General features: G+C 40.6%; 1 protein-coding gene across 3 annotated transcripts in view; it reads left to right on the top strand.

Annotated features, from left to right (window-relative positions):
- Positions 1-27,982, top strand: part of NHSL1 (NHS like 1) — a 153,372-nt gene that overhangs the window by 88,608 nt on the left and 36,782 nt on the right. For all 3 annotated transcript variants that reach the window (XM_055433764.2, XM_055433767.2, XM_055433768.2), the window contains exon 3: positions 25,061-25,188. In XM_055433764.2, the coding sequence (XP_055289739.2) occupies positions 25,061-25,188 (128 nt within the window). The remainder of the gene's footprint in view (positions 1-25,060; positions 25,189-27,982) is intronic.

Below are 27,982 nucleotides of genomic sequence, written 5' to 3'. Positions count from 1 at the left end.
CAACAGGACATCTGGCTAGTAATGAATTGTGAATTTTATTGAATAGTAAATTTTACTAAATTTCCAGAAGAATTCTACTCTTTCAATCTCCATGGCTGTTTAAATCCTTCATGAACTTCATCCGAGTTAGCTGTGATAATGAATAACCTCTATCTAACATTGGAAGGACTGATGCTAAAGCTGAAACTCCAATACTTTGGCCACCTCATGCGACGAGTTGACTTACTGGAAAAGACTCTGATGCTGGGAAGGACTGGGGGCGGGAGGAGAAGGGGACGACAGAGAATGAGATGGCTGGATGGCATCACCGACTCGATGGAGGTGAGTTTGAGTGAACTCCGGGAGTTGGTGATGGACAGGGAGGCCTGGCGTGCTGTGATTCATGGGGTCGCAGAGAGTCAGACACGACTGAGCAACTGAACTGAAGTAAATGTTTAACTGGATAGTTTTAGCTTTTATTGAAAAGGCCACAATTCAGTAGAAAGGGGGAATTGAGGGATGGGGTAGGCTTGCTTGGACTCAATGAAAGTTTTAGATTTTATTTCTTTATAACCTGTGGGCCTCATTTGACAATTATAGGCTTGCTTGGACTCAATGAAAGTTTTAGATTTTCTTTATAACCTATGGGCCTCATTTGATAATTATAAGATTATTAAAGGTTGTAACGAAAACCCTCATCCCCCAAAAGCTCAACTTGGGAGAGAGAGAAACACTTTCTCACAGTGTGTTTAGCAGGCAGTTTGGTTACTGCATCTGTGTAACTCCTGCCTGAATTAGTGCACAGAGGATCTGTTGATATCAGAAACATCTAGTCACAGCTCTCTTTCCTGAAAAAACACACATTAGCAGGTCAGCATGCTCTGTGGCTCCAGAATTAGAAGTGTGAGCACAGGGAGGACTGTTGGATTCTGGCTTGTGTTAATTCAGTCAGAAGGTTATATTTATTATATCTGGAGACATAGGAATCGAGGATATACATTGTGAAGAAAAGACTACTTGTACCAAGTGATTTAAAGCAATAGAATGTGCATGTGTGTATGTGTACAGACCAACCTGTTTGACATTAAAGGAAGGAAAGTTATGACCAACCTAGATAGCATGTTAAAAAGCAGAGACATTACTTTGCCAACCAAGGTCCGTCTAGTCAAGGCTATGGTTTTTCCCGTGGTCATATATGGATGTGAGAGTTGGACTGTGAAGAAAGCTGATCGCTGAAGAATTGATGCTTTTGAACTGTGGTGCTGGAGAAGACTCTTGAGAGTCCCTTGGACTGCAAGGAGATCCAACCAGTCCATTCTAAAGGAGATCAATCCAGGGTGTTCATTGGAAGGACTGATGCTAAAGCTGAGACTGCAATACTTTGGCCACCTCATGCGACGAGCTGACTCACTGAAAAAGAGTCTGATGCTGGGAGGGATTGGGAGTGAGAGGAGACGGGGACAACAGAGAATGAGATGGCTGGATGGCATCACCGACTCGATGGACGTGAGTTTGAGTGAACTCTGGGATTTGGTGATGGACAGGGAGGCCTGGCGTGCTGTGATTCATGGGATCACAAAGAGTCGGACACGACTGAGTGACAGAACTGAACTGAACTGAACTGATACCTTTTATAAAATTATGGACAAAGTTTCTAAGTTATTCCAGCCAGGTTTCTCTGACAGTTCCTGACACACAGACTTTATATGAAGGTCACTGCATAACCTTGTCAGGAAGCCATCAACTAGTTCCATGTAGACTTGGACAAGTGAGTCTGTTGGGGCCTCTCTGGATTTGATGAGGGGGCTTGATGGTGACGTCTGCGTGTGTTGGGCACATGGGTCCCTGGGATATCCCAGGTGCCCTGTGGTTTTGGCTGTAGAGTCTCTTCTTGGGGATCCTGTGACATTCTTCACAGGACTTTCTGGAAGACACCTGTCTAACCCTTGTGAATGTGAAGTGATGTGAAAGTCACTCAGTCATGTCTGATTCTTTGTGACCCATGGACTGTAGTCTGCCAGCCTCTTCTGTCCGTGGAATTCTCCAGGCAAGAATACTGGAATGGGTTGCCATTTCTTTCTCCAGGGATCTTCCTGACCCAGGGTTTGAACTTGGTCTCCTGCATTGCAGGCAGATTCTTTACCATCTGAGCCACTAAAGAAGCCCATGGGTACTATTACTTTGGTCAAAAAATAGATTATGATCTGACCACCAGAAACCTCCTGTTGTTCTTGTTCTTGCTTTCTAATAGGAAAAGGCCAGGTTTCATGAAAAGTACATGGGTGACGTTTAGGTTCACGTCCTGTCTCTGTTGTGTACTAGGAATATATTATTTGAGTTTAATTTTGAGTGTGTCTCTTTAAGATTTTGAACTTGTTTTTTTCTGTAAGATAAAGATCCCAATACCTATTTTCATGGGAATATAACTTATTTAAATGTAGTATCTCAAAGTAACTGTCCCTCAATGTGGAAGCAGAAAGTGTTTGTGGAGGAGGAGTGTCTTTTAATATAAGTGAAGTGGGATACAGATAGAACTTTCAGTCCTTTTTCTCAGATACTGTCATGATTTAGCTGACTCTCTCCCTCCCAGCCGTTATGCTCCAGAGATAGACATTGGGGAGGAGGGAGAAAGGAGGAGAACAAGGGACAGATGTCATCAGGTGACAGTGACAGTCACAGACTCATTCACTTCATCCACATGAGCAAGATGCCGTTTCCTCCACTCCCCATCAGTCTCTAAAAGATACCAGGATACTAGAGCAGAAGGCCCCTCCCTGGTCCTCTGGTTAATCAATCCCCTCTGCATTTGAATCCTGTTTCTTTTAGGAGTTTCCCTGATAGCTCAGTTGGTAAAGAATCCACCGGCAATGCAGAACACCCCGGTTCAATTCCTGGGTCAGGAAGATCCACTGGAGAAGGGATAGGCTACCCACTCCAGTATTCTTGGGCTTCCCTTGTGGTTCAGCTGGAAAAGAATCTGCCTGCAATGCGGGAGACCTGGGTCCAATCCCTGGGATGGGAAATCCCCTGGAGAAGGGAATGGCTACCCACTGCAGTATTCTTGCGTGGAGAATTCCATGGACTGTATAGTCCACGGGGGTCACAAAGAGTCGGACATGACGGAGCAACTTTCACTTTATTTTGTATATGATAAACCAGGATTTATTGAAGTTAAGGGATTAATTGATAGCTACTTTAAAAGGCTACAGTCCATGGGGTTGCAAAGAATTAGACACGACTGAGCGACTTCACTTTCCTTTCCTTTCCTTACAGTTTATAGGTAACTGCCAAGAACTCCAAGTCAGGTTTCTCACCCAGCCCATGCTGGCCTGTTTTGATCTCAGATCCCACAGGCCTATCTCTGATGCTTCTTCAGCTGCCTTCAACTTCCAGAAAGGTCATTGGGATGGAACTCACTCTGCAAATCAGAGCCTCAAGGCAGATTTATTTTCTTCAGCCAGTTAATTTAGGAAATGCAAAATAGCTTAAAGTTGGTGGCTTCCCTGCTACACATGAAAACTTCTCTTCACTGATTCTTGATTTCATTAAAATTCAAATATGTTTGAGAGAAATAAAGGAAGTTTCATCATGACATCATATGTAATGAACATCAGTAATCATTGTTTCATCCTAATAGCATTTGGTGCTTATTTTTAGGGTTGTAATAAGTCATTAGTACTTTGATGGACTTAAAAAACATGGTAATAAGAAACAGGTTATAAAAGGGACAAAAGAAAGAAAGATAAGGGATTAGAAATACTAAATATACCAATGATTTAGCACTTGCAGCCAGTTTATATTTGCCTGGTTCTTTACGTACATTCTTCCTGAAAAATCTTTTGGTAAAATTGATGTGTAAAAGGAGATTGTTAAACGTCACTGGTTAAAGAAAGATTATCTCTATTTTTTTTATAAGTGGGAAACATTATGAATTCTCATTCATAGAGAATTTTAACTTGTTTTCTAGTTTAAACAAAAATAGGCATAGAGTGGAGAGCTTGGGGGATGAGTGGTTCTTTATTGTGGGAAAACCACTGCCTAGATTTAGGATGTGTAATTGTCTCATCTTCCCTGAACCACAGCGGCATTGCCATCTTCTTCTGTTATTACCTATTCCGAAAAATGAGATAGGCAGCCAGAATTGTGATTCTCGTGCTGCCTGTAGCCTGTAAGATGTTGGAAAATCATATCCCATTTTTGTTCTTGGCTTCTCCCTCTGGAAAAGAACTTTTTTTTATCTCTAAGTTCCTTCTAAGCTCCAAAATTCTGATTGGCCTCTCAGTACTTAACTGCTTAAGGGTGATGTGTATGCAGTTTATTGACACAAATGTAGAATTTACAGCTGAATGCAAGTCCTGAGTTGTCTAGAATCTAAGTTTGTGTTGACACAAAAACTGCTCAGTGCATCCAGCAAATGAGGTGCTGGGCTGGAAGCTGCAGCAGAGTCAGAGATGACTCGACATGGCTGCTTTCCTAGTTTACACCCAGTCAGAGATAAGTGTATGAATAACTCTCTGACAAAGTTGATAATAGTGATATCATTGAGCCGCACCCTTGTCCCTGGGTGTTGTCTTTAAAACATAAATCTGATCATGCCTCTCATTAAAAATTCTTTACCAGCTTCCCACCTGCTCCCTTGGGAGCAGGACCTTTTCTTGTCATTTGTGTGACCCCAGTGCTTGGTACTGTAAATACTGTTGTGTCTGTGGAGGTCCTGGAATAGTCATCTCAAACTCACGAGGAAGGTCAGTCATAGCCAGGGAGTAACTGGTGAGGACACAGGAGCGAGGAGATTGGAGATGAGAGAGTGCAGAGAGAGAGTGGTGAAGGTTGAGTCTGGGAGGCTCTTATTTTCGGGGCTTGGGAAGGAGCAGTTGGGGACAGAGTAACTGGGGAAGAAGAAAGCACGTCAGAGTGGGGCATTGGTTGTGGTCCTCAGGGACAGGCAGAGTCGGAAGAAAGGCTGCTGTATTGGTCAGGAGGTGGCCATTGGTGACTGTCCAAAGAGTGGTTTCCAGGGGGTCTGTGGATTTAAGAAGCCAGGTGTCATGAGAGAAGAATTATTTTAATAAGCAGAAAAATAATAATATAAGTAATTTTTTTAAGAAATAAATGATGTCGCCAAGGCAAAGAGTATTTTGAGGTGGTCACAGCTAAAAGTAGTACTATTACTTGTTTTAAAAACTAGAGCCAGTTAAAACATGATTTTAGACAAAAGAGCCCACAGGAGGAGGAAAGGTTGCAAATATTATATAAAGGGAGCATATTATATTGTCAGGCGAGTGTACTCCTTGGTTCTGTCTGCTCACAACAAAGATTTGGAGTGATGGACATTAAAGCCCTCAGCGCGTCACAGCTCTTGGATCTTGGACAGACTGTGCTATAGCTCTTAGACAAATCAGTGTTGCAGCTCTATTTTATTTAGAAAATAGCAAGAGAATCCATCCTCAAGGCGTGAGGGCATGCCGACCCAAAGACACAAAGAGAGGAAAGTGGGGGAGCGCGCCAGCGTGCAGGAGAGAGAGAGCGCACTTTGGCTCCTCTCCTTATCTGGTTTTTCCTCCCCCGGGTCTGCCCTATGTAAATTGGGCCAGCCAGGAGTGCTGTTTGTTCTACCTGAGGTCCTCACTCAGGTCCTCGGACCTTCCTTTGTTCCATTTTTGCGGGCTTTTCCCTTCTTTGTCTTTTAGCCACTGCCATTTTAGACTCCTGTTTCCTATTCTAACTACCTAACAAAATATTATATTATATTATATTATATTATATTATATTATATTATAAAGAGAGCAGATTCCCTCAGTAGTCAGAAGGCAGTGAATGGGCACAGGCAGAGGTCAGGTTTTGACTTCCAACTCCCAGACAAAAAACTGGAGAAAGCATGTTTTGAGATGGAGCAAAAAAACATTGACGTTATTTATTAGAGTCTTGACAGAAATGTGGCCCCCACTGTGTGGCCAGTTCCTTGGTGAGAAGGATGACTTCATTTGGAGCTGACTCGTTCAGTGCTTGGGAATGTAATTAGGTTGACTTTTCAAAGCCAAATGGTAATGTTATTAAAGACTTTTTTTTTTTTTTTGGTAATGTTTAGTATTTTATTGCACTTCCTTTGGAATTTTTGTTCTTAGGGAAAGTTGCCCAACATAATGAAACAATGGATTAAATTCCCTATTGAGAAAAATGAAGTGCAAGACAAAAATAAAAAATTAACAGAATGGAATGATACACAAAGGGGTGGTTTAATTTCTCTTGTTGGATTCAGTGGCACACAAAATTTTTTATAATACTAACTCTGAGTATGGTAACCCTGAAAGGGTAGTTAACCTGTGTGAGGGAAGTCAGATGCAAGAACAAAGGAAAAAGGAACAATCCTTGCTTTTTCAGTGGGCAAAGAGACCTGTCGCCTTTAATAGCAAGCAATGCACAAAAGATAGAATAGCAAAGACAGTCATTTGAATGATCCAGGTCTTAACAAAGCACCATGGATGGTTTGAACAAAAGGCTTTTGTTTTGTTTTTGTGTCCATGGCCAGTCTGCTGTTTCAGCAATTCCAGTTTAATTCCTGATAAACTGAGTAACTTGAGTGGCTGCTATATTTTTGCCCAGTGCAGCATAAAAATGCTACATTGAAGGTACTGTGGATAAGGTTTGTTATCTTTCCCCATACAACTGAAGTCCCTGGTGTTGGTTTAGACTCTTTGCAAGTTATTTGATATTGAGTAACCTTGGTGATGCTCCATGGCTGCCATTGATAGGGCTTTTTCATTCTAAAGTGAAATGAGATCACCTCCAATTTGGTTGTGCTCTGGTGGCGCTCAACTCGGACTTGCACACCCACAGCACCCTCACATTTATCATGGGTACGAGAAAGCTTTCACCTTAATTTAAATCAGATTTAATTCTTCAAGTCTCCTTAAATGATTCTGGCTATGTGAAGAAACGCAATGTTAAAAGCCAGTTTTCTGCCGTGGCAAATTACATTTGAGGAATAAGTCTTTCCATGGTTTGCAGTGAAAAATAAAGCTAACAAACTGTTTTATCCAGTGGTGTGAATTTTAATATTTAATCCCTAAGTGTTTAGGGAGGATTTTATTCCACTCTAATGGAAATTAAGTATAGAGGGAGAATATCAATCAATATGACCTCTTTTTGCCCTTTTGCTAAATGACATTGCCTATGGTGTTTAATATTAGTTATTGAAGGAGATACTTGTCCCAAGATATGGAGGGAGGTGACTCTTTTCAATGCCTTTTCAGTGTATTAGTCAGCAAATTCTTTTCCTGTGTGAGCTGATGATAGAATTAATGGTAAGTGTTCTCATGGTACTCCACCTTCCAGGTTCTGACCACTTTATCTCCCCAAACACACTAAGTAGATTGAAATGAGAAGTCATTTGAAATTGTTCTAAAGTAAGTATTAGGTATATGAATTCAGAAGTTTGCTTGTCATTTCCACCCTCCCTTGGTGGAACCCATTTACTTCAAAGGCAGCTTTTCCACCATCTCTCTTCTACCTTGTGAAAATATTGGTCACTCAGTCATATCTGACTCTGCAACCCCATGGACTGTAGCCTGCCAGGTTCTTTTGTTCATAGAATTCTCCAGGCAAGAATACTGGAGTGGGTAGCCCTTCCCTTCTCCAGAGGATCTTCCCATCCCAGGTATCAAACCCAGGTCTCCTGCATTGCAGGCAGATTCTTTACTGTCTGAATCACATGGGAAGCCCTCTTTTCCACCTTACTCCTTCCCAGAACCTCTCTGGGAGCTTTCTTGTGATATCTGTTCTATCTGATCAGAAATCACAAGAGTTGCCCATGATAAAATAAGTATTGTGATGTTGGATTTGGTCAGTGTCTCTGAAGTTCTACTGGGACCAGATTTTCTTGGATAGATAACCCTAATAGAGCTGTGAGCATCATCTCTACCTGCTCCTCCCTCATCCTCTTATTTACTGAACATATATATAATAGGTGCCCCTCACCCATTAAATTCTGTGTTTATGCTGGCCCTAACCCATACGTGTCAGTTGTGCTTAACAAACGCTGACGACATCTTTGGTGTACCAGATAGGCAGGTCACATGTCATGGGTAAATTAAGCTAAAAAGTATGGCCAAAGATAGAATGCACCTGGGTGAGGGCTAGGGACAGCCCCTCTGTCACATAATCACAGGGCCCTTTCAAGCACTGAAGGTTCATTCATTTAATTAACTCCTGGCCACCTACAATGAGTAAATCATGTGTGGCTTAGGCACCTTTAGGGCTTCCCTCATAGCTCAGTTGGTAAAGAATCCACCTGCAATGCAGGAAACCCTGGTTTGATTCCTGGGTCAGGAAGATCAACTGGAGAAGGGATAGGCTACTCACTCCAGTATTCTAGGGCTTCCTCTGTGGCTCAGCTGGTAAAGAATCCACCTGCAGTACAGGAGACCTGGGTTCGATCCCTGGGTTGGGAAGATGCCCTGGAGAAGGGAAAGACTACCCACTCTAGTATTCTGGCCTAGAGAATTCCATGGACTGTATAGTCCATGGGGTCACAAAGAGTTGGATACGACTGAGTGACTTTCACTTAGGCACCTTTAGGAGGACATTGGCATTTGCTTTCAGGGCCTGGGAAGCCACTGGAGAAGTTTGAGCTCAGGAGCAATGTAATCTGACTCACACTTTTTAAGTGGTTCAATTTGGTTCTGTGTTAAAAGTTCAAGTAAAAGAATCGGAGTGACCCAGGACATTGGGTGGAGATGACAGCAGTAATCAAGGGAGAGGTGGAAGTGGCCTGAAAAGAAAGTAGATACCAGATCAAGCATTTCTTCTTCCGCAGTGCTCTCTGTACTCTATCAGCTAAATTCTTCTTCATCCTTTGTTTCCCATCTTCCTCTCTAGTTCTTCCTTTGGTGAGTGTGGATCATCATGGCAAAATAAAAGAAACAGATAAAAGAAAAAGAAACCCTCTTTTCCCCTCGGGCCTTTTATCTTTTCTCACCTGGAATAAGGAGGAGAATTCTGGTCTTCGGGAGCCTCACCTAGCACCTCCTTCAAATGGAAGGCTTTTCCTTTTACTTTATACCTGCCCCAAATGGGTTCATGGATTTCACATCAAGCACCTTTCATTTTGTTTCTCCTTCTCTGTGGCTATTTAGTTTCCTCTGAAACAGTTTTCTTGCAGTGTGGCTCCCAGACGGGAATATCACCTAAGAACTTATTAGAAGTGTTAAGTTCTCAGGCTCCAATGCAGACCCACTGAGTCAGACACTCAGGTCAACCAAGTGGTTAACAAGCCCCCAGGGGATTCAGATGAACCTTCATCGGCAGGACCCCTGCTCCATAAATTGTCATGTGAACTTGTTTAATCAGTCAGTTCAGTTCAGTTCAGTTGCTCAGTCGTGTCCGACTCTTTGCGACCCCATGAATCACAGCACGCCAGGCCTCCCTGTCCATCCAAATTGTAAACACCATTGTGGTGTTGGAGAAGACTCTTGAGAGTTACTTGGACTGCAAGGAGATCCAACCAGTCCATTCTAAAGATCAGTCCTTGGTGTTCATTGGAGGGCCTGATGTTGAAACTGAAACTCCAATACTTTGGCCACTGATGTAGAGAGCTGACTCATTTGAAAAGACCCTGATGCTGGGAAAGATTGAGGGCTGGAGGAGAAGGGGACGACAGAGGGTGAGATGGATGGATGGCATCACCGACACAATGGAATGGGTTTGGGTGGACTCCGGGAGTTGGTGATGGACAAAGAGGCCTGGCGTGCTGCGGTTCACATGGTCACTAAGAGTCGGACACGAATGAGTGACTTAACTGAACTGAAAGTTGTACCCCTTTCAGTTTCACTGGCTCATTGTGAGCTAAGATTCAAACACACAGCTGTTCACTGCCAGAGTTTAAGATCTTGGCCACCACTGCCCGTCTCCCTGGCTGTTAGCAGAAGGTTACTTGAATGAATTGATTCATCTCCTTCCAGGAAACTTCCTTTTCCTTGACACATGGGTGATTGTTGGCATATTTTCTGATTGGCCATCTCTTTCTTCCGTTCCGTTCCGTCGCTCAGTCGTGTCCGACTCTTTGCGACCCCGTGGACTGTAGCCTACCAGGCTTCTCCGTCCATGGGATTCTCCAGGCAAGAATACTGGAGTGGGTTACCATTTCCTTCTCCACATCTCTTTCTTCCCTGCAGTTAATAAATTATACTCTAGCACCTGGAGCATTTTGTCTGTTGGACCATTGTGTCCAATGGTGCATAATGTCCATGCACCATTAAGACATGAAGAGAGGAGAGATTTTGGAACTTTCAGAGAGATTTGGGCTTAATCCTTAAAGCCATATATTTTCTCCTTTCATATTTTCTGGTACTTTGGACGCAAAGTATCATTGACATGATAATTGATAAAAGAAGGCATCTTATGGACTCAAATATGGATTTGTTGGAAGATAAATTTGGATTTAATACTTCATATATAGTAATATGCTTTTATATCATTGTAAGTATTCCTGTATAACTATATAGAAACAATTACTCTTAAGGGCAGAGGGAAGAAAAGAATGACTCATTAGTGTAAAAGTAAACCAAACCATATTTATTTATTTGTAATTGCTGTCAAATTATCTAGGACAATATCCATTGAAAGTATATATATTAAATCCATGGTGTCTTTAAGATTTAACATAACTTTTCAGCTCACTTGATATGCTGCAAGTAGCTGAGTAACTTAAAAAACGTTTGACCATTTATAGTCCCTTAATTATGTTCTAAATTGTTGATTCTTGAAGACAATTTCAATAAATTAAAGTACAGCTAATGTGAAGGGGGCTTAGCTGCTTTGAAGAAAAGAATTTATGGAAAATCCAAATGTAATTTTGGAAAATCCAGTGTACATGACTGGCAAGGCAGAATCTTAACTACAATATCAGTATGATATTGTCTTCAGGATTGCCAGATGCAATAAATTAATGTACTAGAAAGCAGATTCCTTCTACTTTGAAATGCATTTTGGTTTGATTTTCAGTAAGAAAATAACTTTCCTAATGTTCACAGAGCATAATATTTGAGTGCAGTAAAATTTTTCCTATGTTGCTTGTTAAATGAAAGCTTAAACTAGAATCTTTAGCTGTATAAGACCTGATACAACTGTTGGACTGGAATTGATTATTGATTTTCTTCTAAATATATGTTTGTAATCTTCCATGTTCTCAGTCCTCTGATACCAGACAAAGATATAGTATAAGAACTGGCTTTCAGCCCTGTCACTGATAATCTGATGGGTAAATAACTGGGATAGAAGTTTGGAAACCTGGATCTACCAGAAATGTAAAACATTTGTGTCTCATAATCCATAAGACAGGTATAATATCTGCTTTCCTTCAGTTCACACAGAAATATTTTACACACAAATAATGATGGCCAAGGGCTTTCAGTGTGGAAAATAATGCATTTATTAAGTGTCAGGAGTAATGGCTTTAAAAATCAGTGATGTGAAAAAAAGAGTTGTTTAGACTGTGGTTCATCACAGGACATTCTCACTGAAGCAGTACATCACGGCCATTATTTATAATTAACTTTAGAACTGGAGTCCTCCCAGTTGTTAATGACCTTGAATTATAGGAGGAGGATTATGAAAGATTTAATACTGTTAGAAAGAAACCACATTCCGATTTTAAAGTATGGTATATCTAAAATGCCATACTATTGTGAAATACCAGCATTGTGCTTTTGACCTGAATGTTTAGACACTTTCCTGGCAGTTCATACTCATTTATACCACCACTATCCATATAACCTGAAAAATGACAAAACAGCCTTTTTTAACTGGTCCTTCTGGCTTTTAATGCAGCAGTGCTTGTTTTTTCTTTCTTATTTTTTAAAAATTAAAGTACAGTTAATAGTATTGTATTAGTTTCAAGTGTACAAAAAAGTGATTAAATTATAATTTATAATTATATTTTTTCAGATTCTTTTCCAGTATAGATTATTACAAGATTTTGAATATAGTTCCCTTTGCTAAACAACAGGTCCTTGTGGTTTCCCTGTTTTATACATAGTAGTGCGTATCGGAGAAGGCAATGGCAAGCCACTCCAGTACTCTTGCCTAGAAAATCCCATGGATGGAGGAGCCTGGTAGGCTGCAGTCCGTGGGGTCGCTAAGGGTCGTACACGACTGAGCGACTTCACTTTCACTTTTCACTTTCACACATTGGAGAAGGAAATGGCAACCCACTCCAGTGTTCTTGCCTGGAGAATCCCAGGGACGGGGGAGCCTGGTGGGCTTCCGTCTTTGGGGTCACACTGAGTCGGACACGACTGAAGTGACTTAGCAGCAGCAGCAGCAGAAGTGCATATCTGTTAATCCCAAACTCCTAATTGATCTCTTGTGTCCACCCCTGTTATCCCCTTTGGTAACCATAAGTTTGTTTCTGTTTCTGTTTTGTAAATAAAATCATTTGTATCATTTAAAAATTTAAGTTATTTTTTACTGAAGTAGAGTTGGTTTACAATTTTGTGTTAGTTTTGGCTGTACAGCAAAGTGATTCAGTTATATTTATGTATATTCTTACTATATATATATTTCAGGTTCTTTTCTCACATATATATAACAAAATATTGAGCATATACTAGGTCCTTATTGTTTATCTGTTTTATGTGTATAGTAATGTATACATATAATTTCCAAATTCCTGATTTATCTCTTCCCCTTACCTTTCCCCTTGGTAACCATAAGTTTGTTTTCTATATCTATTAATCTCTTTCTGGTTTTATAAATAAGTTCATTTGTATTATATTTTAAGATTCCATATATAAGTGATACATGTTATTTGTCTTTCTCTGACTTCAGTTCAGTTCAGTCGCTCAGTCATGTCCAACTCTTTGCAACCCCATGAACCACAGCACGGCAGGCCTCCCTGTCCATCACCAACTCCCGGAGTTTACCCAAACTCATGTGTATTGAGTCAGTGATGCCATCCAGCCATCTCATCCTCTGTCGTCCCCTTCTCCTCCTGCCCCCAACCCCTCCCAGCATCAGAATCTTTTCCAATGAGTCAGTTCTTCACATGAGGTGGCCAAAGTATTGGAGTTTCAGCCTCAGCATTAGTCCTTCCAATGAATACTCAGGACTGGTCTCCTTTAGGATGGACTGGTTGGATCTCCTTGCAGTCCAAGGGACTCTCAAGAGTCTTCTCCAACACCACAGTTCAAAAGCATCAATTCTTCGGTGCTCAGCTTTCTTTATAGTCCAACTCTCACATCTATACATGACCACTGGAAAAGCCATAGCCTTGACTAGATGGACCTTTGTTGACAAAGTAATATCTCTAGTTTTTAATATGCTATCCAGGTTGATCATAACTTTCCTTCCAAGGAGTATGCATCTTTTAATTTCATGGCTGCAATCACCATCTGCAGTGATTTTGGAGCCCAGAAAAATAAAGTCAGCCACTGTTTTCACTGTTTCCCCATCTATTTGCCATGAAGTGATGGGGCCGGATGTCATGATCTTAGTTTTCTGAATCAACATTCAGCTTTAAGCCAACTTTTTTACTCTCCTCTTTCACTTTCATCAAGAGGCTCTTTAATTCTTCACTTTCTGCCATAAGGGTGGTGTCATCTGCATATCTGAAGTTATTGATATTTCTCCTGGCAATCTTGATTCCAGCTTGTGCTTCTTCCAGCCCAGCGTTTCTCATGATGTACTCTGCATATAAGTTAAATAAGCGGCATGACAATATACAGCCTTGACATACTCCTTTTCCTATTTGGAACCAGTCTGTTGTTCCATGTCCAGTTCTAACTGTTGCTTCCTGACCTGCATACAGGTTTCTCAAGAGGCAGGTCAGGTAGTCTGGTATGCCCGTCTCTTTCAGAATGTTCCACAGTTTATTGTGATCCACAGTCAAAGGCCTTGGCATAGTCAATGAAGCAGAAATAGATGTTTTTCTGGAACTCTTGCTTTTTTGATGATCCAACGGATGTTGGCAATTTGATCTCTGGTTTCTCTGCCTTTTCTAAAACCAGCTTGAACATCTGGAAGTTCAAGGTTCAGGTATTACTGAAGCCTGGCTTGGAGAATTTTGAGCATCACTTTACTAGTGTATGAGATGAGTGCATTGTGCGGTAGTTTGAGCATTCTTTGGCATTGCCTTTCTTTGGGATTGGAATGAAGACTGACCTTTTCCAGTCCTGTGGCCACTGCTGAGTTTTCCACATTTAGGTTAATAATCTGAAGGTACATTCATGTTTGCTGCAAATTCCATTGTGTTTATATACCACATCTTCTTTATCCATCCATCTGTGGGTGGACGTTTAGGTTGCTTCCATGTCTTGGCTATTATAAATAGTGCTGCTATGAACATTGGGATGCCTATATCTTTTCCAATGAGAGTTTCCTCTGGATATATGCCCAGTAGTGGTATTGCTGGAACATATGGTAACTATTTTTAGTTTTTTAAGGACAAGAGTGCTCATTTAATATTACTTCCTTTATCACTTCTTCTTCTTACTCAGATAAGCTAACATTGAGCAAACTTCACTTTTCTTCCCTTTCAGCATCCACTCATCTGTTCACCTCATTTCCTTAGGGAATAAATGATAAATCCCATTTTATTCTGACTTTGCATTCAGTTTCTCTCTCCATCTCCTTTTCCTTCTCTTTCACCTAAAGAAGTCAGAATTAGTGACCATTTAAGTTAAAAGCATTCTCTCGGAGTATATTTCAAAATCTTAATAGTAAATTCATGAAAAATTTCACTTATGCATTTATGTCATGGAATTGTAAATATGAAAAAATCAATTACGGCAAGTTATACAAATCAATAGTAAAATGCTGATAGCTTTTTTTAAAAAATAAATTTATTTATTTATTGGCTGTGCTGGGCCTTTGTTGTCGTGCGGGCTTTTCTTTAGTTGCAGTGAACAAGGACTTCTCTTCTTTGCGGTGCTCAGGCTTCTCACTGCGGTGTCTGCTTTTGTTGTGGAGTGGGCTTTGGTGGTTGCAGCTCCCGGGCTGTAGAGCACAGGCTCAGTTGCTCCATGGCATGTGAGATCTTCCCGGCTAAGGATCGAACCTGTGTCTCCTACATTGGCAGGCAGATTCTTTACCACTGAGCCACCAGGAAAGCCCCTCAGTGTGTTTTTACTGGCACCACTAGGTGATTGACTTTTTCCTCATACAGGTTTATTTGGAATCCATGTATTTGAGTACTGTTAAGCTAAGTCCTAGTACCTGGGAGAAGAAGGTAGGCAGGAAGAAGTGGGTAAACGCAGGTGAGATCAAGTCACTTCTCTGTTAGAAGTCTCTAGAGGCTACCGTCCAGCCTCATGGTTAAAAGCGAGTCCTTACAGGAACCTCCAAGGCCCTTGACATGCTTAACCAAACCCTCCTGTCCTTCTTCACCCAGCCCAGGTCACACTTCCCTCCAGCTCTTTCTCAGGGTGATGGGACCCCTTTCTTCACTCAGGCAGGCCTGCTTCCACACCACTCCCTATACCCTTCTTTGCTTAATTTTTTTCTTAACACTTAGGCTATTCTTTCTTGTTATGTCGTTGACTCTTTTTACTGTTTGTTCTCTGTGTCTTCTTAGAGCTCAGGCTCTCTGGAGACAGGAATTTTTGTTTGTTCTGCTCACTGTGGAATCTCCTGTACCTACAAAAGCACTTGGCAGATAGTAGATGCTCTGTAAATATTAATATTGATGACTTAACAGATAAATGTGGGATGGGAATGCTTTGCTCTGGAGCCATGACACACGAGGAACTGAGAAAAGAGAATTAATTGTCTTAGAATTGTTCTTCCAAGATCCTGCCTTTTTGGCAGTAATTGCGACTATACCTCCTTAATCCTCTTTACTCCTTTTTTATTTTTCTCTCTATTCTTTTGCTGAAAACACTAGTTGAGCCTTTGTATGGTGTGAGGCACAGCAGAGGATCTAAGGAAGTATGCGATGTGGTTTATAATGTTGAAAATTTTAGGCTAGCATGGAAGGTTGTGGGCTTCTCAGGTGGCACATTGGTTAAGAATCCACCCGCCAATGCAGGAGATGAGAGAGACATGGGTTCGATTTCTGGCTCAGGAGGATCCCTTGAGAAAGGGAATGGCTACCTCCTCCATTATTCTTGCTGGAGAATTCCACAGACAGAGGAGCCTGGTGGGCTACTGTCCATGGGTCACAAGGAGTCTGACGTGACTAAGCAGGTGCACATGTGCACACACACACACAGAAGGTTGTAGTAACTGGGGAAAGCTTTGTGAAGACGGGATTTGAAGTAAACCTCAAAAGATTTGGGGGAAGCTGTCATGAAGTAGTGCTGTGGTTTGGGTTCCCTGTAAGCATGGCAGCTGCCACTGCCAGCCAGTAAACCCTGAATGCCATCAGCTCTAAGAGTTTGGGAACTGGTGATGGTAGTATATATTATATATTAATATGTATAATTAATATAAATTGAAGAATTTAAAAAATAATTTTCAGAAGGGATCAAAGAAGTTTCCATTTCATCTTAAAATGCTGAGTCTGCTAATATTTTCATTATTTATGAGATAGGTAGTGTTTTCACCTACAGACGTGCTTTCCCTTTGAGGAAAAGCTAAGAGTCCATCTCTAATTTTAACTGTGAAGTGAAGAAGTGAAGTCGCTCAGTTGTGTCTGACTCTTTGCGACCCCTTGGACTCCTCCGTCCCTGGAATTCTCCAGGCAGGAATGCTGGAGTGGGTTGTCATTTCCTTCTCCAGGAGATCTTCCCAACCCAGGGATCAAACCCGGTCTCCCGTATTGCAGGCAGACACTTTACCATTTGAACCATCGTAAACCTTAAATACCAATATTCTTTAAGATGAACAATACTTATTGCATTTTGTACTCATATTTTTGTTGTTGTTGTTAAGGAAGTTTAAATATAGGAAAAAACTCTAGTAAAACTAGTTCAATTTCTTAATTTCTAAAACCCAAAAGTGTATTACTGATTTATCAGATAAAAACCAGTGTTATTTTATACACAATTAAGTGTGGTACAGAGACATATGGGTTTCCCTGGTGACTGGGTGGTAAAGAATCTATCTGCCAGTGCAGGAGACATGGGTTCAATCCGTAGGTCGGGAAGATCTCCTAGAAAAGGAAATGGCAACCCACTCCAGTATTCTTGCCTGGGAAATCCCATGGAGAGAGGAGCCTGGCGGGTTTCAGTCCATGGGCTCACAAACAGCTAGACATGACTGAGCGACTAAACAGCAGCAACCCAGAGACATGGAGAAGGATAGTTTCTCATCATAAGCAAGTTGACACTCTCAGGAAAGAGCACCAGCTTTGTGGCCAGAGCACATGGAGTCTAATATTGGTTCCACCAACTGGAACAAGTTTCTTTGTGTCTCAAGGTCTTTGTACATAAAATGTAGATATTATCCCCATCTCTTAAGGTCATTGTGGAGAGTAAATGATTTATTGTGTGTAAAGTGCTTTGTTCAGAGGGAACCCTCAATCAAAGTTAATATTAGCAATACACAGCAGTTACTGTATGTCTGCTGAGTTTTTTTTTTACATCTTGCCTTTTCCTCCTACAAAGGCTAACTTTTCTTGGAACCTTAGAGCTTGGTGCCGAAGCTGACAGATGTTTCTTGCCCAGAATTGCACAGCTCTTCAGCAGCCAAACAGCCAACTCCAGATGCCCAATTCCTGTTGCAGTTTCTTCACCATGATGCTCTAAGATTCCTACCAAAGGGAACCCTGCCCATTTCTCCAAAGATCTTTATGAACATCTTTCACATCTTAGCATCTCCTGGTTCCATCTTTGTTAATTTCCCTGGGCTGCCATGACAAAGTGCCACAAACTGGGGGACTTAAAACAATAGAAATTTATTGTCTTACAATTCTGGAGGCTTGAAGTCCAATATGAGGGTGTTGGCAGGGCCATACTCCCTTCAGCCTTTTGTGGTCACCCTTTTCCAGTTTCTGGTGATCCCGTGTGTTCTTGTAGCAGCATAACTCCAATCTGTCTCTGCCTGTCCGCACCTGGCTGTCTTTCCTCTGTGTCAGTGCGTCTTCAAATGGTCCCAGTGTCTCTGTTCCCTCTTCTCATTAGGACATCAGTCGTACTGGGTTAGAACCCACCCAAAAGACCTCATTTTAACGTGCTTACATCTGGAAAGACTGTAAATAAGGTCATAGTCGTAGGTACCGGGGGTTAGGACCTCAGCATTTCTTTTCTGGGGACACAGTTCAAGCCAGCACACATACTTTCAGATTAAAAAACCTTGATCCTTTTTTTCTCCTTGCTTTAGAAGTTACGAAACATCGAATACATTTACCAGGCATCTGGCTGATACTCTTTTAGTGTAAAAATACTCCAAAGTATAAGGCTTCATGTTACATGACACCAATTAGGTTTATAAATTTTGTACTTAGATCACCTCAAAAATTTGCTCTTTTGGGGGGCTGAGAGGAGTTAGAAATAAATGTTTAGGCCACTGACAGTAAGAGAATCCCTGTATGAGTGTCATATGCAGAAAAAGAAATACCATCTCATGATGTTTTAGTCAAGATGTAGCCAACAGTTTGGTCAGACTATAGAATCTTAAAGAATTATGTAGCCAGGCAGGCCTTGTTACGGAATTGCTTACTGACTTTTAACAGTGAGAGGATTTGAGGTGGTTATAGCTTATGTGGTAAATGTTGACATCAGTGACCGTGTTTTTTGGGCACTGGCCAAGTGGGAGCGTTCTACACCAAGTCCTGACACACCCTGACCTACTCTCTTACCTGAAACAGCAGAATTCTTGGAAATACTTGTTGACTAATTGTCATGACAGCTTCCCAAAAGAAGTAATGGCCCAGCTTTAGAAGTGGAATCTGAGTTTCTAGGAGGTTAAGATGCTGTCCCCCAGGTCTCACAGGCAGTGAGTGGTACCTGGTTTGTCTGAATTACAGACACTCAGCTGCTCCTCCATAGAGCTGTTCCACGGCCGTGCCACCCACCCATCCACCCACCCCGCCAGTGGTTAACATTCTGTTACTGAAACACACAAGTGTAGCTTTTCAGTGCAAATCCCACGTTTATCAACGTTATTCAGGAAGGATTGAAGTAAACATTTACTAAGTGTTGGGAGAATGGGTGACAAGTATCTGGGAAGTCTTAGATTCGATGTTGTCTCTGGAGAAGTCATTAGAGTTGGTTTGAAATAGTTGGATTGTCCTTTTGCTTATGAGGTAAAGTTGCCCTTCCTTCTTACCTCTGAAGGTACATGTGGACATGTGACTCGTTGTGTCCAAAGAAACAGGAGAGGAAGTAACCTGGTTACTTCTGGCAGAAGTTTCCAGAGCTAGTAGTGCTGCTGCGAGATGGTCTGAGCACTCTCTGAGGGGGATCTTCCCATGGCCTGATCTCCGTGTGCCTGCCACCTCTGCCTGGACCGGGAGAATGTGCAGAGCCATAAAAGCATCTTCTTGTTGTATTAAGCCCCTGGGGTTTGGAAGTGTTTGTGACTGCTTTATACTCGAGCTCATTGTCACTGATTCATTACACTTAGGAGCAAAACAGAGAGCATGGAAATTCATCAAGGATTTCTGGTAGAGAAAATGAGTTTGAAGATAAATCTAAATCTTCTTGCAGCAGACTCCCTCAACATATCTAAAATATTAAAGCAGAAAATCCAACAAATAGTGTAATATATGGAGGTTGGGAGGACAAAGCAGTATTAAATTCATAAGGTGGTTAGGTAACCATCTAAGCCTATGACAATATTTTTTTGCTTCTATATTTAAAACTTTGGTCACCCACATTATTTGTCCATTGTTCTTGTGCTAAAGAAAATAGCTGGACAGGAAAGGAAGGAGGAGGAAATTTGTGGCTGGGAAACCATAGGACACTACAAACAGTGACACCTTTATCTGAGCAGTACTGTGAGAACAATAGCATGGTTTTACTCTAAATTTCTGTTGCAAGAAGCATATGTGTTAAAGAGAGAGCTTCTATTACATTTAGTATCATGTTTCCCGCCTGTGGTTGCTGGCATAACCTGGCTTTAAGTTATACTTTGCCTTGCCCTTACCATCGGTTTAGTGTTTGAAAAGTCTTTGTTTATTCACGATTGCTAGTACTCGCTTATATCTCACTCCATAGACAATAAACTCACTTTTAAATGAACAAAGCCAAGGTTTTAGAAGCTGAGGGCCACTGCAACTTGACAAGAGGAAATTTTCCTAGATTTCCCATTAGAGTTGAAGATAAATGACAGTGGAAGTTGATGAGTTTATTAGATTAATGAGATTATTAATTAATTAGATTAATTAGTTTATTAGATTAATCTGATAAGAATTTAAAAATTGGTTATCTGCCATAAATTTATATGGCCTAACTTAATCTTAGATGAGCACCATGTTTGTTTGATATGTTAGTTTGTTATACCACTATTGAAACATTTTTGTGACAAATTTAACCATGGAAAGAAAAGAAACTGTCCTTTAAACTAGGCTTGAAAGATGACACATCGTGGGAATACTAACAGTTGCCAGCTTTTCATGATTTTCATATATGGGTAACAATTTCGCAGTATTTTGGTTTTATAAGCTTTAACAGGTGTGTCATTTGGCTATTTTTAATTTCCTTTTACTTAAAAATTTTTGAAGCGTAATTAATGTACAGTATAGTTTTAGGTGTACAGCATACTGATTTGATATTTAAATACATTGCAAAATGATCATGGTAAGTCTAGTAACATCTGTCACCATACAAAATCATTATGGTTTTGTCAACTATGTTCTATATAAGAGTGTATATTATATCCCTATGACTTATGTATTTTATAACTGGAATTTTGTACATCTTAATCCCCTTCACCTATTATGCCCAACCCCATCCCCCTGCCATCTGGCAACCACCCACTTGCCCACTGTATCTTTAAGTCTGTTTCCGATTTGTTTGTTTTTTAAATTTCACATGTAAGTGAAATCGTATGGTATTTGTCTTTGTCTGACTTATTTTACTTTGCATAATGCCTTCTAAGTCCATTCATGCTATTGCAGATGGCAAGGTTTCATTCTTTTTTATGGCTGGGTAATATTCCAGTGTGTGTGTGTGTGTGTGTGTGTGTGTGTGTGTGAGAGGGTGTGTGTGTGTGTATAAGTGAGAGGGTGTGTGTGTGTGTATAAGTGAGAGGGTGTGTGTGTGTGTAAGTGAGGGGTGTGTGTGTGTGTGTGAGTGAGAGGGTGTGTGTGTGTAAGTGAGAGGGTGTGTGTGTGTGTGTAAGTGAGAGGGTGTGTGTGTGTATAAGTGAGAGGGTGTGTGTGTGTGTGTGTAAGTGAGGGGGGTGTGTGTGTGTAAGTGAGGGGTGTGTGTGTGTGTAAGTGAGAGGGGGTGTGTGTGTGTGTAAGTGAGAGGGTGTGTGTGTGTAAGTGAGAGGGTGTGTGTGTGAGAGGGTGTGTGTGTGTGTGTGTAAGTGAGAGGGTGTGTGTGTGTGTGTGTAAGTGAGAGGGTGTGTGTGTGTGTGTGTGTAAGTGAGAGGGTGTGTGTGTGTATAAGTGAGAGGGTGTGTGTGTGTGTGTATAAGTGAGAGGGTGTGTGTGTGTATAAGTGAGAGGGTGTGTGTGTGTAAGTGAGAGGGTGTGTGTGTGTGTGTGTGTGTGTTTACGTAATATTCCGGAGTGTGTACATGTGTGTACGTGTGTGTGTGTGTGTGTGTACGTACATTGGAGTACGTATATCTTCTTGAGTTACTGTTTTATTTTCTTCAGATAAATGCCCAGAAGCAGAATTGCTGAATTGTATGATAGTTCTGTTTTTAATTTTTTGAGGAACCTCCATACCGTTTTCCATAGTGGCTGCATCAATTTACATTTCCACTGACAGCACTGGGGTTGCTTTTTCTCCACATTCTTGCCAACTCTTGTGATTTGTTATCTTTATGATGATAACATTTTGGATGTTTTTAATATTATTGCCAAGAATATCAGAACAAATACCACCGTTAGAGATGACCTAGCCTAGCAGTCCCTTGCAGAGGAGTCTTTTTTAAACACATTCTTACATGGTACCTGATATCGAGAACAGAGTTTTTAGTACTATAAAATTCTATAATTTGAGACTTATAATACTTATCTTCCCTGGAGAAGGAAATGGTAACCCACTCCAGTATTCTTGCCTGGAGAATCCCATGGACAGAGAAGCCTGGTAGGCTACAGTTCACGGGGTCGCAAAGAGTCGGACACGACTGAGCGACTGAACGGAACGGAACGGATACTTATCTTAAGGTCAGTGAATGAGGGCTAAAGGATTATTTTCTGAATAAGAAAAGGATTTGGTTTAGAGGGACTTGGCCTTAACTTTGTGTTTTGTTTTGTTTGATAACTATTTTTGAAAGTGCCAAATTGTGTGATAAGTAACTTACAGTGGTAATAGGTTTTATTAGTTTGTTTTACAAGATTCACCCTGAATCTTTAGGCGACGTCAGTTTATAGGACTGCGGAAAAGTTAATTTAGTAATACATATTAGTGACACGTAGAATTAAACATAACATGTGTATGTTTTATTTTAGCTTTAAGATAAAAAAAAATAAAATAAAATCAGACTTCCCTGGTGGCTCAGTGGTAAAGAATCTGCCTGCCAGTACCAGAGACCCAAATTCGATCGCTGATCTGGGAAGATCCCACATGCCATGGAGCAACTAAGCATGTGCGCCATAACTATTGAGCCTGCGCTCTAGAGCCTGGGAGCCACAACTACTGAGGCCCATGCGCCTGGAGCCCATGCTCCACAGCAAGAGAAGCCTGTGTACTGCAACTGGAGAGCAGTCCTCGCTCACTGCAACTAGAGAAAAGCTCATGCAACATGAAGACTCAGCACAGCCAAAAGGAAATAATTAAAGTCATTTTGAAAAGTAAAATATTTACAGAATCCAAGAACTCTGCAGTGAACACCATTTGAAAACTAGTCATCATGCTTTATGTAACATCCCTGCCTGTAGGAATGAGAACAGAATCTGGTTGTACTATTTATTTTTGTAGAGAAGTTGTGAAATATTGGAGAAAATGTGGAAGTCTTTTTCACTGAAAAGGGTTCAATTAGTGTTATAAATCCTCATTTTTTCAAATGTACTCTGGAGGTGTCAGAAATTTTTTTTTAACTTTCTTTTTTTATTCAATGTTAGTTAGCATGGGTTGCCAGTCCAGCCCACACATTATTCAGCCCGTAAGTAACTGAAGTATTAGTGTTTAACTTATGATTACCTGTACAGTTTTTCAGTTAGCTTGGCATTCTAAAAGAGCCTTGTGACTATTTCTATGAAGTTTTAAAATCTGCTGTGTAGTTTTTATTTGACTCTCTTCTCCCACCATAAGACAGGTAACACAGGAGAGTGAGGATTTTTTATTTTTATCCCTCAACTGAAGCAGCTGCTCATCTCCTCTTTGAAGAAGCAGGTTAGATCCTAGTGTTAAAAGGGAGCTCTGAAGATGCCCTACTTTAGTTCTATGCCATTAGGTGCATAGTTTTGTGAAACTGTGCAAAGAGGAGTTTTTTGCCCAAAACCAAACACCTGTCTCCTTCCTTTAGCAAGATGGATATTTAAAGCAACACCGTGGGGAATCCTTTTGCAAGGCAAATACTTTTCTGAGGTATCTAAGTCATAGGAGAGCTCCTGGGACTTTAAAATGTCATTAGAACGCTTGCTTTGTTCTCCCTCAACTGACGGGAGTTATGAGTGCAGTTATCTCCTTGAAGAGAATCCCCAGTCTCTGAGCAGCCAACGGCCCCAGTCATTGCTCCATGAACTGGAAGACATCTCAGACTGCCACCCATCTTTGTGCTAAACTTCACACAGTGATTACAGGCTGTTCAGCATCAAAGTAAATTGGAAGTAAAAATGGAATGAGAGATTATAATCCATGATTTCTCACTTCCAGTTGATCAGTCTAGAAGGCAAGCCTCACATAAGAATTGCTTGCATTTTTTGATGTGGAATTATATCATCAATTGTTACATGTGGAAAATTATAGTATATATGGAAAATAGTATGGAGGTTCCTCAAAAAACTAAAAATCTAGTTGCCATGTCATCTGGCTATCCCAGTCCTGGGCATACACCCAGGCAGAACTCTTAATTTGAAGATACATGCATCCCTGTTTCATAGTAGCACTGTTTGCAATAGTCATCAAAGCAGCCTAAATGTCCATCAACAGATGAGTGGATAAAGAGGATGTGGTACATATATACAATGGAATATTACTCGGTCATAAAAAAGAATGAAATATTGCCATTTGCCACAACATAAACAGACCTAGAGATTATCATACTAAGTGAAGTAAATCAGAAAAAGACATATATCATATGATACCATTTATATGTGGAATCTAAAATATGATGCAAATGAACTTATTTACAGAATAGAAACAGACTCACAGACAGAGAATAGACTTGTGGTTGCTAAGGAGGAGGGGAGTAGGGGAAGAAAGGATTGGGAGTTCGAGATTAGTGGATGCAAACTATCATATATAGGGTGGACAGGCTTCCAGCTGGCTCAGCGGTAAAGAATCTGCCTGCCATTGCAGGAGACTTGGGTTTAGTCTCTTAGTGGGGAAGATCCCCTGGAGAATGAAATGGCAACCCGCTCCAGTATTCTTGCATGGGAAATTCAATGGACAGAGAAGCCTGGTAGGCTCCAGTCCATGGGGCTGCAAAAGAGTCAGACACAACGTAGTGACTAAACAGCAACCTACTATATAGCACAGGGAATTATATTCAGTATCCTGTGATAAACCATGATGGAAAACAATGTTAAAAAAGAATGTATACATGTATATCTGAGTCAACTTGCTATATGGTAGAAAATAACACAACATTGTAAATCAACTATACTTCAGTAAAAGTAATGTAATTACCCTGACTCACAGAGTTTTTCAGAGGTGTAAAACAATCCCTTTGAAGTGTATTAACATGGCATATAAGGTGTGGTAGCTGCTTTACTAACTCTTAGTTCTTTTTATCATCATTTTTATTATTTTTTTAAATCATTATTGTATGTAGAGAAATATTGCGAGAAAAGGTAAATAAAAAGGAGTAAGCAAATCCTGGTTCTTAAAGCCCTTTCTTCCTTCCCTGGCCTCTACCCCTGCAGAATGTGATAAGTTACGGCGGGATGGCTACCGGAGTTCTCAGTACTATTCCCAAGGACCCACCTTTGCAGCCAACTCCAGTCCCCTCTGTGATGATTATCAAGATGAGGATGAAGAAACAGATCCAAAGGTAAGTCTTCTGAATTCACCACATGATCCTCAACTGGCTCCCAGAACAGAAAAAAGATTTAAGTTAGAAAAACTCATGAAATGAGAATAAAGTCTGTTTTTTAGTTAGTAGTATTATCCTGTGTTGATCTCAGTTTTGGCAAATGTACCACGATGATGTAATATGTCAATATTAGGGAAGACTGGGTGATAGGTATACGAGGAATTCTCAATACTATCTTTGCAACACTTAATTATAAAATAGGCTTTGTATTAGATGATTTTGCCTAACTTTAGGCTAATGTTAAGTGTACTGAGCATATGTAAGGTAAGCTGGGGTAAGCTGTAATGTTTGATAGGTTAATGAGTTATATGCATTTTGACATTTGTTTTCAGCTTATGATGGGTTTTTTTGGACAAAACCCCATTGTAAGTTGAAGAAGGTCTATACAAAAAAAGCCTTTTAGCATAATAGGAAAAGCAGCTATATCAGAATTGATGTGGTCTATAATTTTTTAAAATGTGTTTTTTTCTTGTTGGCGTGAGTAAGAAAAATTAAAATGAGGAGATGAATTACATGGTAAGGATTTTGTTTTTTTATTGTTTTTCAGCTTTATTGAAGTATATTGACACAATTATAGATAATTTCAAATGTCATAATTTGATATACATGTGTTTTGTGAAATGACTACCACAGTCAGACTGATTAACATGTCCATCACCTCGCTACTTTAAACACAGAATTATAATCATTTTTAAAACAAGTAGTTATTAAGCATATCATGTGCTAGGAAATATTTTAGGTGCTGGCGATATAACAGTGAAGCAAACAGAAGAAATCTTCTCTTGATAGTGCTTTGATTTGGTGCTGCGACACTGAGAATAAAGTTATGACCAACCTTGATAGTATATTAAAAAGCAGAGACATTACTTTGCCAACAAAGGTCCGTCTAGTCAAGGCTATGGTTTTTCCCGTGGTCATGTATGGATGTGAGAGTTGAACTGTGAAGAAAGCTGATTGCCGAAGAACTGATGCTTTTGAACTGTGGTGCTGGAGAAGACTCTTGAGAGTCCCTTATACTGCAAGGAGATCCAACCAGTCCATTCTAAAGGAGATCAATCCTGGGTGCTCATTGGAAAGACTGATGCTAAAACTGAAACTCCAATACTTTGGCCACCTCATGTGATGAGTTGACTCACTAGAAAAGACTCCGATGCTAGGAAAGGTTGGGGGCGGGAGGAGAAGGGGACGACAGAGAATGAGATGGCTGGATTGCATCACTGACTCTGTGGACATGAGTTTGAGTGAACTCTGGGAGTTGGTGATGGACAGGGAGGCCTGGCATGCTGTGATTCATGGGGTCGCGGAGAGTCGGACACGACTGAGCGACTGAACTGAACTGAACTGATGCTGTTTTAGTAATGCGTGCTCTGGAGTAAAATAGAATAGGAGGTTGCAATTTAAAATTAAAGGATAGGTTTTTCCCAAGCATCTTTGCTTGGTAATTGGGATTAAAAGAATTAGCTATGCAGAAATCTTGGAGAAGGACATTCCCGGAAGAAACAGCAGCCAGTGAATAATTGTATATAGCATATGCCTGATACTACAAAATGCAAAGATTAATAAGGTATTAAGCATGTACAGATGTGCCTCAGGAAACTTACAGCTCTCAGGTAGGGAGAACTCACCAGAATAAAAAGTTTTATATATATTACATGCTACAATAAGTGTTTGTCATATGGTAATATTTGAAAGAGAACTTCTTACTTGTGCAGTTAGGAAATGGGGAACTTCTTACTTGTGCTGGGAGAGGGTGTAGTGTGTAAAAAGATTAGTTATAGGGCTCTTGTAACAGGTTCATTTCAGTTCAATTGCTCAGTCGTGTCCAACTCTTTGCGACCTCATGAATCACAGCACGCCAGGCCTCCCTGTCCATCACCAACTCCTGGAGTTCACTCAAACTCACCTCCATCGAGTCAGTGATGCCATCCAGCCATCTCATTCTCTGTTGTCCCCTTCTCCTCCTGCCCCCATTAAAGACCTAGAGATCCGAAGAGTGGCTGTGTGAATGGTGAGGAAGCAGGGAGGGAAAGGGGGAGGAAGTTAAGGGATAAAGGGGTTTATTTCTGGGCTTTCATCCTGACCCATTGACCTGTTTTTGTGTGTGCTAGTACCATACTGTTTTGATTTCTGTAGCTTTGTAATATAGCCTGAATCAGGGCGTATGATTCTTCCAGTTCTGTTCTCCTGTGTAAATATTTATGGAGTTAAATGAATGGAGGATAAACAGCCTGTTCAAAAAGATCTTAGAGAATAATCTTCCACTCACCACTTTCTAAATAAAGAAATTAATGCCTTGAAGATGCAAGTGATGCATACAGCAAGTGGCAGAGCTAAGACTTGAAGTTTGTCTCCTAATTCCTAAAATAATACTACCTCTTAACTTTATCTCTTAAATTCCATGTATGGAAGTTTTCTAAATTTCTAAGCTCCAGTCCACACTCATGCATTTATCTGCTTACTGTCCATCTCCACTTAAATGTCTCTTACAGCTGTCTCAAACTGATTCAGATTCAAATGTGATTCTCACATCTCTCTTCCAAAAAAAAAAAAAAAAAACTCTTCTGATTCTTTTATAGTTTTCCTCACCTCAGTAAGTTTCAACTTCTTTCTACCCATTTTTAAGTCAAAATCATTGGGCACATTCTTGATTCTTTTCTTTTTCTCACACCTTGAGCAAATTCTGCAGGATTATCAGTTAGTGAATCACTCCAGAATTGCAGTTCAGGTATTATGTAGCAACTAGGTCTAGAGC

This window comes from Moschus berezovskii, chromosome 10 (genome assembly GCF_049115385.1).
Source record: "Moschus berezovskii isolate FMDL1 chromosome 10, NW_MosBer_1.0, whole genome shotgun sequence".
In the NCBI taxonomy this organism is placed as follows: domain Eukaryota; kingdom Metazoa; phylum Chordata; class Mammalia; order Artiodactyla; family Moschidae; genus Moschus; species Moschus berezovskii.
This window is presented reverse-complemented; position numbering and strand designations above follow the sequence as displayed.